General features: G+C 41.5%; 1 protein-coding gene across 1 annotated transcript in view; it reads right to left on the bottom strand.

Annotated features, from left to right (window-relative positions):
• Window positions 1-2,561: 2,561 nt before the first annotated feature.
• Window positions 2,562-17,287, bottom strand: part of LOC104540510 (tetratricopeptide repeat protein 7A-like) — a 94,388-nt gene continuing 79,662 nt past the window's right edge. Inside the window, 3 exon segments of the mRNA XM_010184339.1 lie at window positions 2,562-2,724; window positions 2,727-2,987; window positions 13,798-13,932. Coding sequence (XP_010182641.1) covers window positions 2,681-2,724; window positions 2,727-2,987; window positions 13,798-13,932 — 440 coding nt within the window. The 3' untranslated portion in view covers window positions 2,562-2,680.

The raw sequence follows: 17,287 nt of genomic DNA, 5'->3' as shown, positions 1-17,287 counted from the left end.
CCCTAAATTATTACACATCCACAACAGCATCGCTTCAGTGGGAAAACTACGTACTCAGATGTTTGAGGAGACAAGTACTGAAACAGCGTGTGTGAATTTGATTTCAGCTGCCTGTGACTGTGTCTTGCACAGTTTCAAGCCACCTGGAACTAGCTGATAATCTAGTTTGGTCTCTTGCATAATCCAAGACATACATTTCCCTCTGGTAGGGTACTGAACATACTGTGCTGAAGAACTTGCATTTTTAATAACAGCACAGCTAGTACTTGTTTAATACATTTCGGAAAGGCATCCAGTCTTCTGATGGCCTCAAGGAGATGCAGAATTTACCACTTGTTACATTATATCCTTGATTGCATAAACCCAGTCTCAAGTTGTCCATGGGGACACTGTTTCATTTAGTATACAGGACAAAATCACTTAGCTAGCAGTGATTCAATATTTTATTTTTGCCCTTTTATTCAATGCATAGCCCCAAAAGCCTTGTTTACTGCACATTATTCCAGCTCTGTTCCGAAGGCAGAATGATTAATTTCTTTACAGGCTTTTCTATAGTGCTCATCAGATGCTTCTAACTTGTTATGTGCAATTTCCTAGCTTTTGGAAAAGCATACAAAGGAATGCCATTATGTGGCATCATATTACTACTGCCATGATTCACATCAGCAGGGATAGACCTGACCTTTGCTATCTTAGCTAACAGGCGTAAACCACAGGCGGGCAGCACGGCCAAGCTGAAGGAGATGAGGCACATGCGCAAGTGATTTTCACTGATACTTGCTGGCACCAGGATGGGAAGATTCAGAGTTTTATGGAGACCGAAGGCTATGAGTAGAAGTACTCTTACAGATCCATGCTCCTTTGTCTCTTTCATAACACCCATCCCTTAAGTTCATCCTTTCTAACATGCCCACCCCTCAACCCATGTGTCTTGGCCTGGTTCCTTAACCCCATCTCATTCTTCTGACCTATCCGGTCTTATTCAGTGTTACCTATCCTTACTGTATCTTATTTTTATCTATCCTTACTTCTCTCACTTTGTTACTGAGTTTATCTTTCCTTTTCTCTACTTACTTATAGACTGAGTCTCTGCTCCCAAATTCCTCATCTCACTGACCTTTTCGCCTCTCCTAAATTTTACTCCAATCCTTTGAGTAAGAAATGATGGTCTTTGCTGGGGTTTGAGGGGAATAAGCATTCATAGACTCTTTAGAGTTTTCAGAAATATCTATCTACTAAGCATATACAAAATGTGTATTTTAAAGGTTATAACTTGGATAACCTAGAAGTGATTTTCTTAGAGATAGCAAAAAGTGCATTAATACATTACAAAGACCACCCACTCCTGACAGGACCTGGAGACACTAAAGCACATAAAGATGTCGCAGAAGCCTTTAAGGTCTCTACTTTAGCCTCATTTTTGGAAACAGTTAAGACAGGTTGGGTGACATTTTCCACAGAAAACTTAAACTAGGTCAGAGCAAATGTGCATCTCAGAAATTTTTATTCCAAATTACTATAGTTTCAGAAATTGCAAGCAACTGAAATGGGAAGACACAGTATGTGGTTCTGCCCATAAAATAAGACAAAAATTAATCTGTTAGCATCATGGTGGCATCTAACTTGATGGCTGCGCTGATATCAGTGACTTGTCTGAAATCATTACACTAACTGAGCAAAGAACATTCTATCTTGCCAGGTTCTTACCGACTGATTTTGTAAATGTTGGATCACAGCCACAAAGTAATATTATTGCCCCATGTAAATCTGTATACAGCTGTTTTGTAACCTTCTCCCAGCATGTGCACCAGCTATTCATCTGCTGGCTTTGCACTGAACATTCATTATTACCAAATATCTCATCCCTTGCCTCTAGGTTCTATTTTATCTCAATTATAACTTCACTTTACATTTGTCCTCTTGTGCATTGATACCTCTTCAGTTTTTGAGTTGCCTGCAAACCTCATCAGGACCAAATTCATGCCACAAAATACAAATCTGCTGGCAAAGACAGAAAGCAGTTACATGGATATAGAATTCCTGTTAAAATTAGTCAAGAAACACTTCTAGATAGTGACCTAGTAAGAGCTGCAGTTAACAAGACACATCACTGGTGAAATATGATTAACTGCTCTAATTTCCTAAGAGAAGTGGGTTTTGGTCTTCCACAAAGCTCCCTGTATTATTATTACTCTCGAAGCCCATTGTAAGTAAGTAAGTTTGTTTTGGGGGGTGATGCAACAGAAAAAATACTTTCTGGATAGGAGTGTTACCACAAAACCCCCACAAATATTGAGTCACTGCCCCTACACAATGTTGGAGCTAAGCCACAGCTAAAGACAATATCAGATTAATTTTTTGTAAACTCATAGTTTTTCTTGATTTGAGTAGACACAAGACTCCAGCCCCAGGTTTACAAACCCTGTATATAAGTATATTCTATAGTTATTTAGTTCAGATCTTTCAAACATCAGTGTACTGTTTACTTAAAATGCATAACAGTTAGTAGGAAAAGCAGCAAAGACAAAGCAATGAATTTACTTCCAAAGCTATCAGCCTTTGTCAATTAAAATATTTACTTTTGACACAAGTCCTAGTTAGTTAAAAACATTCAATCCAGTCTTAAAATAGAGGTTCAAACTACCCAATTTATTCTTGGAATAGTAATTTGCTCTCAGGATTAGGAAGAATATGGCATCCAAAGCAAGCACGAGCCCCCTCCCTCTTATTACAGTTAATCAGGAACATAAATACTATAATGGAGCTGAGCTCCTGCAAACTCACCAGGCTGTGCATAATTTCCACTCCAGCTGGATTCACTGTGAGTGCTTCATCATACAATTGCCTAGCCTCCTCCAAATTGCCTTTCATCTCTGCAAGCCTCCCACGCATGTACAGTACAGCATGAGATGTGGGGAAAAGACTAGCTGCCTCCTGGATACAAAAGCCTGCTTCTTTGAGATGCTGTTGTTCCATGAAGAGTTCAGCTAAAAAAAGAGAAAACAACCAAAACCACCTTACCATTAGTTGAAATAAGTCAGAGACCCTTCTTCACTTTAATTACATATCACCTCCCTTAGCATATTAAAACACGAGACCATGATCCCACACAGTGCTTACTACTATGGTTAGTGCTTACTATTACAGGTGGATGGACTGAATGAGGTTTTTTTAATGCTAAGGGCTCTAGACAGATGTTCATGGGCAACTTTAGGTGTTGTCCTGACAGAGGACAGCCTTAAGGATTTCTCAATCAGGAATGTAAACAGTGCTGAACTGAGCCCTAAGGAAGCAGGGCTGGCAGCCATTTGAAGCCATCATATGTATTTCCAAATAATCTGAGGAAAAAAAGAACAGAATAAGCCATCACTGTCTACTGAGAACTTTAAACATGTCAGAGTAATAGGATACATCTGACTGAGCTGGACATTAGATAACTTTTTTAAAAGAGTATATCCATATTTTAAAAGATGATTAAAAGTGTTTCTCTCTGCTTATTTGTCTAGTTTATGAGACAGTTGTCTCTTAACTTTTCAGAGACTATTAAAATCCAAAGGCTTGTATCATAGAGACTTATATTGTGTATTCACATGTTTGCTTCCTCATAAATACTCCACAGAAAAAAAAAAGAGCACTCTTGGAAAAGACTGCTCAGTCATTTACTTTCTTCAACTATCAGCAACTATCTTAGTGATTTTCTTAAGAAAAAAAAAGTAAGAGGCATACTAATGTGCTTGACTGTCAATTTGTTAATCAAATATTTTTTCATGTTAAACATAAATTTCATATCTCATGGTTAAACTTTAACATCTCTCAGGATTTATTATGCATTAAATCCTTGCAGAAGGCTTCAAAAGTGATACTCACTGCCACATGTAACTGAAAAGGGAAACTGTTTTTAGAGAAATATGTATGTATGCATGCACATATGTATATAAAATAATTTCCCTCTCATACAGCAGTCATTGCTCTTTGGTTCATAACCTATTTATGTTCTGTGTGTTATCACTGCAAAAGCTCAAAGTCTCATTTTTTTTAACTGATGTGGTAATGCAGTAAGTATTGACAGCTCAAGAGTCCAATCCAAAATGACTAATTCAGGCTTCATATTTAGATAAATAATTCTAAAATTAGACACAACCCTAAATGCCCTGACTTTTAAAGGCAGTGAGTATTCTCAGGAAGTCTCTGTGAGGGGGGAAATTGGCCTGAAAATGCCTCTTAAATATCTTTGAAACTCTGCCAGTTTCAAAACACTGGGAGACCCAGATGACTGTGGGGACTTGGCGTGCTGACATAGAGCTTGCTGGGTAGAGGTGAGCAGGAGAGCATCCCAAAGACAGTCCTGCCTGACTGCAGAAAGGTTCCTCCTTGGCCTATCTGATATGAGACTGAGACCATAAATAGCATTTCTGTTGGCACACTGAAAACGATCGTGTACTGAAATGACAGCAGGGCTGAACACCCTTCCACTTCTGAAGTGCTCCTTCTGGGAGAACAGCGAGACATTGTCAAGAAATGCTCGAATATTTCTTAGCCATCCCTAGGTTGTACTACAGATAAATGTCACTCTCCAAGGCTGTCAACACGAGCAAAACACTGGTAAGAGCTAGACTCTTTAAGAGTGACTCATATACATTTCTCTCTGGTTAATCATTATAAAATCTCAGCATGCATCCCTTCCCTTGGCTCCAAGAGGCTGCAGCTATCTATAATAACTGAAAGCAAGGCCATGTACCTTGTCAAGCTGAGTATGTGTGCAGCCTTATTCACAAGTTTGCGGGAGGACAGTATTTTACTTGCTGCTTCCCAGGGAACAGAGCATTTTCCGGCCGAGTGCTGCATAGCAGCTTATGCTGTGCATGTGGCAATAATGAGGATGGGGACATGCAAAGGGACGATTCACAGCCTGAAGATAAACACTTCGTTTGCGAAGGTAGCACAAACTTAGTAGCACAAAAGAAGGTGTAAAATCCTGGCACTATTTGAAGTCAGCAGAAGTTCTGGATGCTGCCACATTAAAAGTTTTATTAGCAGCTAAGAGCACAATGTGAGTTGTTTCATTCAGAGAAGAACTGGGACAAAGCAGGTTTAGATGTGAAATTACGCGCAGTCGGTGTTTCAATGCATGCAAAATAGAGAGTGCTTATTTTTTCTTTCAATGATGCCTGTAAATCTTCTTCAGTAAAAACAATTATTTAGAGGAAGTGCAGCAAAACAGAATTTAAATAAGATCTACAAATTGTATTTTATGGTATGGTAATGTAGCATATTAAAGTTCAGTCAATTTCTTTGCAGTTCAGCATGATTTAATGGTGTGGGAGGCCTAATTAGCATAAAAAAAGAATGAGAGAGGTGCCTTTGGGTTACGAAAGGAAAGGAGTGCACTCACCCAGCTAAAAATAGACATTAAGAGAAATCATTAAGGCCTGCATTAAAAAAATGTTTTCTGTAAACTCATTTTTCACTTCTATTATATACTAATTTTATTTACAGATTAACAAGATACACTCATGCAACACAGAATAAAAACACAGCTAGAGACAGAAATCAAAACCAAAAAACAAGGACTCATTACATTTATCATGGTAATACTTCTGCCTCCTCAACGGTACTGAAAGTACTCAAACACCTGCCTTTGTGTTACTTGGGTTAGCAGCTTATCTCCTTGTATCACCTAATCATGCTGTAAATAGACATCTAACCAAGTTAGCAGCCCTTCCAAGGAAGTTCTGTGATAGAGATGTGGCACCAAATTCTACTCCAAAACAGAGGGTATCTCCTCAGGCTGACACTGTACTTCTTATTCTGTGAAAGCTTCAATGCTTCAAGGAAACCGTTTGTGAACCTTCAACTGTTGGACTACATCATTCTTGGTACTGACATACTTTGCAGCTTTGAAGCTAAAGGCCATGTTTGCAAGCTTCCTTGCTCTCACTCTCTCAATTAACATCACCTTTATAAAAACTTAAACAAATGTACATTCTGTTTTCAACCAAGTACCACCAAAGGCTCTCTGAATGCTACTGAGCAAAGAGAGATGAAAGCCTGGATCATTACCTCCTCCATCAGCCTCCCTGGAGGAATCCTAGAAACTCTGAGTGCGGATGATTATTAGGAAATATTTCAGCATTTTTACCTATAGGTACGGACTGAGATAGTGCACTGCATGGATGGGCAAAGATGGAATGAATTATGCACTGTCTCCTTTAATTCACTGCTTTTGAAGCTTGAGCCTGCATCCACTGAGACCATGAGCAGCTATCCAGCTGACACCAAGGCCTGGCCTAGTCTAGCATGTTTCACTTCTTTCCCATATCCATCTTACGTTTACCATCGGTGCTTTCTTGCAGTACTGTCCAGCCTTCTCTGCTGTTGTTCGGCTATGGCTTCCTTTGTCTTGACTTGCAACTAGACTTCCACTGATACACCACTCTTAATGTTGAGCCCAGTCTCTGAGAGCAGCATGCATCTCCACTCAGATTATCATAACTGCTAATATGAGCTCCTAGTTCTTCCAGCTGCCTCTGCTAGCATTTAAGCTCATCTACAGTGAAGAACCTTAATCAAGTGAGAATTGGCAGAAGCATATAATCTACTCGCTCTCCAAAGACCAGTAACAAACACAGAGACCGACAGCACTTCCCAGAACACCGACGGTTTGGTCTCCTACAGTTAAGCTCCTTTATTTTGTCTTCAAGATAAATTACTTGACAGAGCTCTGTTAGGGAGTCCACCAGAGGAGTAACAGCAGTGTAATCTACCTGTGTCTGCATCACAGTGCTAGTCTGAGGAAGAGTTGCCTGCCATCACCTTGAACACTGACTCTATTTCCTGTTTCCTAAGTGTCTCAAAGCAGTGCCAAGAGTGATTGCGCTTTTCACCACAGAACCAGCAACAACTGTAATTCTAGCCAAAAAAATCAAACAGATTTGAAATGTATTTCTGCAATGCGACCAAGAGTTAAAATTTCATTCCTTGCGAATCACGTTTGGTGTTATCCAAGATGCAGCACTTAACTCCCACAAAGCAGGCTGCTCCACATCACTCAGTTGTGTGTGCCTGCAGGATCTAAAGCACTTGCCTACTCCTATGCACCCTGCAAATGCTACTGCATAGCAACACAGCCAGCTCAATGCAGCCAGATGACCAGTAGGACAGTACAGTGGGGAGCAGCCCTTCACACTTCAAGAAGGTGAGAGCACCTTTGATGATGTGTAGGGAGGTGATTTCTGTTCCACATCATCTGCCTTCAGGAGCTATTAATGCTTGTTACTGCAGCAGGCCGTAGTAGCCAGCTGGAAAGACACTCCTCTGAGACAGCTCTGCCTTCCGCAGTGAATACAGACCTACTACCCTGACAAAGGGATCCCCCGCTGCCTTGCCTTTCTGACAGGTGATGTTTAGTCATTGTTCCACACTATGACACCACCCTGCACACACTACCTTGACAATTTGTGGGCAGATCAGATAGAAGATTCCTCAAGCCGTATCCTGAATGCAGTAATTTCATTGGATGCAAACCTTTGATACAGAACAGAAACTCCCACGTGTTCCCATCCACCTGAGTTCAGCCACTCACTCTTCTGAATGAGCCAACAGATTTAGATCCTCAAAGGTTGTCTTTGCATGCAAAATGGTAGTTAAATGGAATCCAGGGACCCCCTTTAAATTTCCAAGCTTTGAGCCTCACAGGGGCTGAAATGGCCACTAACCTTCTTTATTTACCAAGGCAGCATTAGAGGAAAGCTTCTGGAAGCTACACAAGTTTCTATACCTCCTATACTAAATGGTGCAGTCAAAACATTACTTGAAATACTACAAGATAGCTGGTTACTTTCTGTAAAGTGGGGCCCTGTTTGCTGGGGAGGAAACAGCTCTCTCCCAGCTGGGAGAAGCAAGCCACTGTCTTTTAGGCTATAAAGCCACCACTGATAAGGGTGATACAAAAATGCTTCTCTTGGAAGGGCACATTTTGGGCTTTTTTTGTACCCTCCCTCAAAACACATATTACAGGCTATAGGCAAAGAGAGGACTTTCAAGTCTCCATATTCCAGCTCAGTCAAGTACAAATTCCTATCTTCTGTCTCTGGTACGAATAAATGTCCTGCTTCCTTCTTCATGACTATGTACACTTTACCACTTTATCCAAAAGTTACTGAGCAGCTGAGGAAATGTTAGTATTTGATACCCTATGTCGTTCTCTGGGTACTACTGGCAGTGCAACAGGTTTCTCTCCATCTCTTGGCAAAAGATCTACAGATTGCTTAACAAAGAGCATTGCTAGCTGCTGCCTGCTTCCTTCACAAGTGAGTGTTCACACACAAAAGCATGTTTGCATGTCCCAGATTTCGAGAAATGGCATGTGCTCTTTGAAGACTGCCTGTGCCAATGGATTATCAGTCCACAAAGTTTCATGTCCTCTCCAGCAATACGAAATATCCAGAAACCTCAGGAATGGGGGAAGGAATCCAAAATGCAAGTACCAATGCCAGACTTTTTGACTTTTTAAATTAATTGTTGATAGAAATAAAATAAACCAAGCTGGAGAGTGTAGATGAAAACCCAGTATCCCCCTGAGGACATCTAGGTGAAGAGAAATTAGGAATTTGGTGATCCTTAGCCTGCACCAGAAAAGCCTAGACAGAGCTTGCTAAATCAGGAGGTTTACCAGAACCACTGCTGGCTTCTTAACTTCACCAATAACATTTCAAAGGGGACCAAACTAGAGCAATTAATAATTTCTGTCTCTAGTGTGAAGTGTTCCTGCTCCCTCCTAGTAAGTAAACACTGCAAGACAGCCACCTTTGCAGTATACCTTTACTCCCCCCAATATCAGCTGTGTAATAAAGGGTTCCCTCCTGCTTCTTCTCATCAGGCTCCAGCTTCCCACACTGCTTTGTGTCACTGTAAAGAGCCACAAAAATCAGCAGCACCTATGGAGCTCAAAAACTCAGGCAGTGAATGGGGAAGGCCTAAATTTGAAATTCTAAAATTTGAAAGCACTTAAAAAAAATAAAATTAGAAATGCTTCAACAACTAATGCTGCATCACAGGACAGTATCAGACCCCAGCTATTTTAGAGATGTCAGTAGAGTCTCCCAAACCTGACAAACACCTTTAATATCAGAGCTAATAACCTGAGAGGGCTTAGGATTGCTAAAAGCTTTGTGAAGTAGGAGCATTTAAATACCCGTGCACAAGCTGTGCAAATACAAGCTCCGCTTGGTGAGCCGAGGGGCAGCAGGGGAGGGCCTGGCCGTGCCCTTGGCTGCTGCCGGGGTGCCCGCTGTGCGGCTGTGGGCCAGCCGGGGTTGAAGATTCCAGCCCACTAGCCCCGATGACACGTCCTCGTGGAACAAAGCCCATTTCCTCTAACCCAGCTTTTTCCCAGGAATTAGCCCATTTAGAATAAAATAAATAAATCATGAGCATTTTGGGAAGGGGGAAAAAAATGTTCCTGCTGTACATAACTTGGGGGAGCAGATGTTTTTCCATTAGCTCACTGTTCTCTGCTACACTGGCTCTCTTTACATTTCTTGCTCATGGCATGTTCATTACAGTACTTTTTCCTAAGGGCAAACTTCTAGGACGTTACTGAGACAGCAGGTAGCCCGCTCCAGCCTCACTATGAGTACAAGGAATAGTTATCCTGTCATTTTTCTTTAAATTGGTCTTAGGTCTACCTGGCGAGGTTCGCAGACTATGCTTAGCAGGCACTTAGCCAACCTTAGATCAAATTACCAGACCTACTTTGCTGTGAGTGGCCATATTTGGTAAAGCATTGGGTTAGTCAAGAAGCTAAATTGTCAGATATAAAGTAGTAGTAAAGACAAACAAAGTGGACATTGTAGTTAAAAGTAAAGCTTAAAATAATATAGCAACAGGTGCTGGAATATTGGAACTCTTATTAAAACTGGCTTGCAGCATTCTAAAATGCTCCGTATAAATAGAGCATATGGTTATTACTGCCTGGAAAAACAATCATACATACTTCAGATAACAAATCACTCCAGTTACCAACAGAGCTTAAAATTATTAAAACTATTTCTTTTCAGTAGTGACACACTTCACTCTCTGGGTCAAAAGTGACCTCATAAAAATGGTGAATGAAGGTAAATTTTGGTCATAAATTTGAACTATTTCAAGTACATTTCCCTTAGCCAAACTGTATGATTGTATTTTCTGAACAGAAAGGAGGAGAACTGGCATGATTTTTAAAAGGAAGTAAGGGGCAGAAATAGTTCCGAGGTCAGACATTTCTCTTGTTAGCACAAGCAGTATTATCACCAGTAATCTCCAGGATTCCTCTTGCAGCTCTTTCTGCAACAAGAGGCAGAAGGAGTTAACAAGCTGCACCAATTGTAGAAGTTCCTTCTCTCAAAGCTGAATTCAAGCTTTCAGTCATGAAACGTAGAACAGAAAGGAAAAATGGTCACATGGATCGCATAAAGACCACCTCTCCTGGAGCTGTACAACAGCAGCTTGTCTGCTGCAGCACCCTTCCTGAGTATTCCTTGAAATTAGCTGTTTCTGAGACTTGAGGCCAAGAATAATGTTCAGGGTTATTAATGTCACAGCCTAATGAGACAACTAAGAAGCCATTACATTTCAAGAGGACTGGGAGGTTATTGTTAAAAGGGACCAGACAAGCTGTGTTAATCACAGTCTTTGCTGCAGAATACTTGAGAACAGAGTATACCTATTAGTATTCCTCTAAGCACACCTGCCGCAGGGAGTGGACAACCTCTCTAGTCTTTGGGGACAGCAGACCTTGTACTCTTCCAAAGCTAATTGTGACTACCTGCAGGGAAAACAGGAAGATATGGAAGCCCAGTGAAGAAATGTGCTAAGTTCCCTGCTGCAGATGACTGTACTCCCAGCTGGTTCTACAAGGGATGACTGGACGCAAGATTAACAGTAAGAATTCACAGTTTTATGTGGATGTGTGAAAGAGAAGAGGACTCTTTCTAGAGACCACAGATCCATCAAGTAGCTCTTTGACTGTTTAGAGGAAGCCACAAAAAATTAGTGTGCCAAAGTTCACTAGGCATTGCTGCAGGGAAAGCCAAGGTACAACAGGAACTGCTATTGCAGCTGCAGGTGGACGGTGATGCAGTAACGATTCCCTACATAAACACCATCTGATCACTACCACCCACTGACATGCCCTTGCAAGCGTATGTGCTGGCTCGGTGGCCTGGCTCTTGGAGGGATGTAAGAACAACCTCACATAGCTATGGGATAGCTAGTTTTGTATACCTATTTCTCAGTCAGTAGGTACAACTACTTTTTGTGCCTTGGGATATAAAGAAGCACGGGAACTGTAACGCCTCTAGTGGAACCCAGACCTGGTTGCAGCCTGGTGCTCTAAATCCATGCCCACACTCAGAGACATGGCCAGCTGTGTCCTGCTAGTGTCTGAAAAGGACAGATGCTTTGTTATAAATTTGCTGTAATATGAGGTCAGGAACTGGTAATAATCTTATCTAAAGGTTTATGATTCATGCTAAAAAGGTTAAAGTGTAAATGACAACAAAAACAAAACACAAGCCATTTCCCAAAGGCAGATTAACATTTTTTCCCTGTAGAGATAGGACACTGAGGTATGAAAAAGTTAGGCAACTTGCCTAGCGTCACAAGATGAGTCATTGACTGAAAAAGGACAAGTCCAAGCTAAACCTGATAGAAATCTACAGCACACTGGTGCAGCTCTATCATGAACATGAAGAGACTCTGGGTGCAGACATCAGAATGTTACACTAATCGGCCTGTTGCTTTCAATAGCTGTTAATTTTGGGGTGAGCTGTAACACAAAATCATCTGACTACCTCAGCTGTTTTTAACCACATATTTTAGTTGTTATTTATGAAATATCTCTATTTTGGCAGATATTAACTTCTTACAAGTATACTTCTTCCTCCATTCCCCTCCTTCCAGATGGGAAAGATTCTAGTACAGAGGGTCAGTGATACCTTTTTGGATTATTCCACTCACTAAAGCCCAGTGTAAGATTCAACCCACTTCAAAGAAGTCCTCTGATTACTTAGGTGCTGTGCTCTTCTCCAGAGAGTAAAGACTACCCCAAAATACCTGCATCTCTCTCCTCATCCCTCAGGATACCAGAATGCAATGACTTCTACACTACTGCGAGAAGAGAATGGGCAGTACCTCATCAAGAGCTCATTAAACTACATCTATAACAATAACTGACTTCAGTAACGAAAGTACAAAGCAGTCACAGTATGTATTTTCAGAATATCAGTCCTGATTCAAGTCCAGTTAAAAGCAAGCATGAAACAAAACAAAGATTTAAAAAATGATAGCATAGGACAGAAAAGTTACAGCTTATAAAAATAAATTCAATCTAAAAGAATTAATTAACACCTTTGAGAAACACACTCGATTTACACTGAAAAGTAATCGTAGCAATTCACAGCTAGGTCACAGCAAGCACTAGGTCTTTATTGCTTTTGTCTTTTCACACAGCAACAAAAATGTAAACTGCCTAGAGCTATCTGCAGGATGATGGACAACAGACACCTGACTTCTCATTACAATAAACTGGTTTTTTAGCTCCCCACCAGCCGCCTCTGCAGCCTTAAATCAGGAGCATAAACTGAACAAAGCAAAATCTTGCTAGTGATTTTGAAGCCCACAGCACATCATTGAAATTTACATACACACAAGCCATTAAGTGAACATGTGATTAACTTAAAAGATTATGCATTCCATAAGGTAATTTCTTTTGTTCTTTAATAGTCAAATTGTAACAAGAAGAATGTCACATATTTTCTACCAGAACTGAAGTCTAATTGGTAGGAAATGGCCCACAAAAAGAGCTATAAAAATCTTTGCTGAGAAGTAGGGTGAGACTGCCAGGTTTTATGTGAAAATTGTCAATTGTACATATTAGCCAAATGAGAATTTGAAAGGTTCTCCTGCATACAGAATAGCAAATTATCTGCAAGGTTCCAGTGGGCTCTGGGGTTTTTTTTTCTTTTTTTCATTGCAAATGGTAGCAGAGACATCTAAGAAGCACTCAGAGCACTCAAATGTAATTTCAGGCACACAACTGTGGACCGAGTTGTGGCAGAAAAGCTGTGTCTCTTAAGAGCAAAATTGCAGGGTCAGAAGTCTTTCTATCGGTTCTGAAATGCTAGAATGAAAATGGCAGAACATGCTGTGCAACTCTGTTCCTCACCAAGTGTGCTACATAAAACCCTTTCACAAGTTTGGAGATTGCCTCTGGGTAGAGTTCCTTCTCACTGTTCTCTCTTCCCTTTATGTGCTCTGCTGTAGCATCTCTGCATGAGTGTCTCAAACTGACACGCAGCCTACAAGTCCGTGGGAGATTCTAACAGACAAAGATAAAATGAGTGAAGGACTTATTCTTTATAATAATTTTCACTTAAACCTCAGCAAAGATTGGAAAGATCCCAGTTTAAATAACAATGCATGGTTTGCTCAGTCACATTACGGGGAAGCATGTAGGAAAAGGAGAATTAAAAGAACTATCCCTACCAACTACCATTTTTAATGAAGAACTACCTACCCTCTTCTTTTAAAAGCATATTTTAGCAATGACTGAAGTTTTCTGTGTGTTATAGAAAAATCGAAGTGAGCTAAAATATTGCACTACTCCAATATTTTATTGTTATATTGAATCAAATAAGTGGTATTTTAAAAAACAGCTAAGATAGGCATTAACTACTGATTTCAAGTACTCTGCTAATACTTATGTCATCTCATTCACCACTGGAGGGAAAAAATAATTCCAGGTGGTCCAGGTCTTACCAGCTTGTAGCCAAATTTGTTCAAGAGCTGTCCACAGCTGCATAGGTCCTTGCTTCATTGCGCTGCTCTGCATAGTTATTTCAGACATGGCCTGTTCCAGTCTTGATGCGGCAAGGGAAGAGGCTCGCTGGGATCCTATGGACCAAATAAACACGAACAATAATGCATTTTATACTTCTTTGGGGTATTTATTTGACTCATTAAGACAGCAGGTCTGATTCTCCACTTACTGCATCAGTTTTATGCAATACTCCACTGAATTCTGGCATGACCAACTGGAGAGCCATGTTTTATAAAAGGTTAATTTACTGAAAAAAACCCCACTAAATTACCCAAGGGCTGCAGCTCAAACAAGCGAATTAAGAGACAGACAGTAATTTTATAAAGGTCTGCTTAGCATTCATCAATGAAGCTACTGTACTTAGCTCATCTGGAAAGCAGAACTCTACCATCAAATATTTCCCACAAATACTTACTAGTAACCTGTTTTGTAAGCACGTTCTCACTACACAATTACAAACTATGGCCCGCTAATGTAAAATCTTAGTATAGTTTTACAGACTAGCTTGGCATCATTCACACAGCACACACACTTCAAGCGACATCAGTATCGTTCTATTGGTTTAGAGGGAGCGTGGTTTTTCATTTAACCTTGGGGAGCAGAGAGCTCAGTGCATTGACTATATTAATCTTTAGTACGCACTGCAACATTTATGCAAGAACAAAGTATTTGGCACCCACATCTCTTGGACAAGACATCACATCAAAAGCTGCTCCCAGGAAGAATGCATGGGCAGAGACCACATTCACCAGTGCTGAAAGTGGGATTATACTGGTGAGCCAACCTCTCAGAGTGGTACCAAGAGGATGGTAGCAAAATAAGAAGCTACAAAATAAGATTTCACAGTTGCTTTTGTAAAGCTTTGGGAAATAAATATTTTAATATACACAGATTTAATGTGACTTTAAGATTGATAAGCTCTTTCTCTGGAGAGCTGCTGTGACTGAAGCACTTGTGCTGATTAGCATTACTCTTCCATCTCTCCTTACAGGCTGACCTGACAGACCACAAGATCTTGGAGTTAAAATCCTGCTTTCTCTCACTGCAGCCACCCTGAAGGAGCAGCAAAGCCTAGTAACAGGTACTCAGAGAAGCTGGGATGGCTCTGGGTAAGGGAAGGGACAGAGAGGCAAAAAACCTGTCAAGGTGCTTATGCATTAAGCAGTCTCTCGGAGAGGGAGTGTGTGCTTTTCCAGCTGAAGCACAGCTGAAAAGAGGGTTGCCAAACCACACCTCCTCACCAGCAGAACCCTCGCCAGCACACCATTGCATGGGGCCAGGGCGCCGGCAGGCAGAGCAGTGTGGTCCCCTAGCCGTGGTCCCCTTGCTAGCACTCCTCTGAAGGCTGAGCTGGGACCCAGCCGCCTTCTGCCAGGCGTGAGAGGAGGCTTGTTTCCACCCCACTCTCCTTGGCAAAGACACTGGTGCAGCACAGGGCAAGATACGGCCCACAGCATTTATCGCAGCCGGCATTGCCTGCCTGGGAGTGTCATGGATAGGGAGAGGCTGCCTCTGTGCAACTGGAAGTGCAACTGGAAGCCTAAAACTGCTATGGGAAATATCTGTCCCATTATCTCACCGCTAACTAATGTCATTCATTTTAAGCAGGAGAACTTCAAAACAGCCCTGCAGAACAGGCGCCTCCCACGGCTCCCTTGGAAAATGCAAATGTGCTCTTCCTAGATGCATTTCTTAAATTCCTATGTATTTTCAAAGACATTCCTGATCTAATGTTCCAAGAGATGACAGTGCAGTAATGTAGCAATTATGGCTTTAATGGTACAGTAAAAGCCATTCTGCTTTGCAAGGAGAATTTATTATATTTAACAGTTTATTTAACAGATTAATCTTCAGCCTGTTTCACTGCATGGGATTCCTCTCCCTGCCCTGCCTACTCACAGTCTGACCCCATTCCTCCCTTCACCTAGGAGAAATTTCACCAAAACTCCCAGAAATTTGAGTCAGACAAGGTTTGTTCAACACAGGAAAAACTACCAGGCACTAATCCCTGCCATTCAAAACACAGACAGCATTTTTGCAGAGCAGAGGCAACAAGGAAATGGCCATGTGAACAGCTAGAGATGTCATTAGGAGCACTTGGAAGTGAAGGCAGACCTTACTTCTAGATTGGCAAATTTGGAAAAAATTTACATGTGCTTTGGGGATTTTGCAGTCAGCCTAACCAACTTCTACCAGATACTAGCACTAGATCATGTTAATATGCTTTGAAAACAACTTTAAGTATTACGTTTCTCTGCCAAGACTGCTCTCTTTCAGAGAGGCTTTCTGGAGCTGTGTTTCTTGTGAGCACCCGTATGTAGTACTGGTCTGACTGCACTGGGTGGGAAGACAGGCTTGTGTTTTATTCACGTCCTCACAGAGCTCAAGGAAATCCTCTTTTCCTTGCAAGCCAATCCAAGGAAACTATGTCACTGTAAGGCACCTTTGTGTATTTTGGAGAGGTTCACACACTGCTGTGAGGCTGAACAGCCATTTAGGATCTACATCCTTCCCTCACAAAGCAGGCTTTACAGGAATATCAATACGAGCTAGCTGCACACAAAGGAACATGAGTCAGCTACTCCTCTCCTCTTTCTCTTCCTTAGCCTGGTAGCTGCCAAGAGGGGAAAGCCTGCGATTGGAGACTGATCTTGTCCAGTGCTGTGGGCATCAATCTGCACAGCCATAACAAGGGAACCCAAGTTACTTAGCAATTTACAGCAGAGGCTCTTTGCATGTATCAGCCTTTGGCATTCCAGTCCTTTGATGTTTATTTTCTTCCCCATTTCAGCCTACACAAGGAAGCAAACCACACTAGGCAGAGACCATCCAATCTCTTCCCAACTCTGCCCAGTCTCAGACACAGATATGCTCCTTGTTCTAGACACACACACGCCAGACGAAAAGGCTCTCTCCATCCCAGCCCTTAACTGCACATCTGTGACTGCTGCTCTTACCCATCTCTGCTGGACCGCTCTCAGGAATGCTCCCTAAAGCTCATCTGCCCAAATAAACTCTGTAAGAGAAGGTCTTTGCTAGCCCGGCCCTTCTGGACTGAAAGGCGCTCAGTCACAGCTCTGAACCTGAGGCAAGCAATGCGATGACCGTGGGGGTGGGCTGAAGGCTACTGGAGCCAGGAAAGAGGATGAGTATACCTCTAACACACTCATCTCCTGAGAGAGAAGGCAGGCGTGTGTCACACTGGTTTGACTCTGACATCAGGGTGGCGAGGGGAGCTAGAAAGACTTCAAGCAACATTTTAAAAAAAGTCTCTAAATATCTCATTATAAAATATCATTTCCTAAGGAAACGTAGATCTTTATATGCTAAAAAAACCCCACAAAACCTGTCTCACAGAACTTTAATGTCATGCCTCAAAATACATGCAAATGTTGGCATAAGAAGATATCACATCAATTTGTTATTTTA

The sequence above is a fragment of the Mesitornis unicolor genome, unplaced genomic scaffold (assembly GCF_000695765.1).
Source record: "Mesitornis unicolor isolate BGI_N332 unplaced genomic scaffold, ASM69576v1 scaffold22615, whole genome shotgun sequence".
Lineage (NCBI taxonomy): Eukaryota > Metazoa > Chordata > Aves > Mesitornithiformes > Mesitornithidae > Mesitornis > Mesitornis unicolor.
Note: the sequence above shows the minus strand (reverse complement) of the source record. Positions and strands in the feature narration are given on the sequence as shown.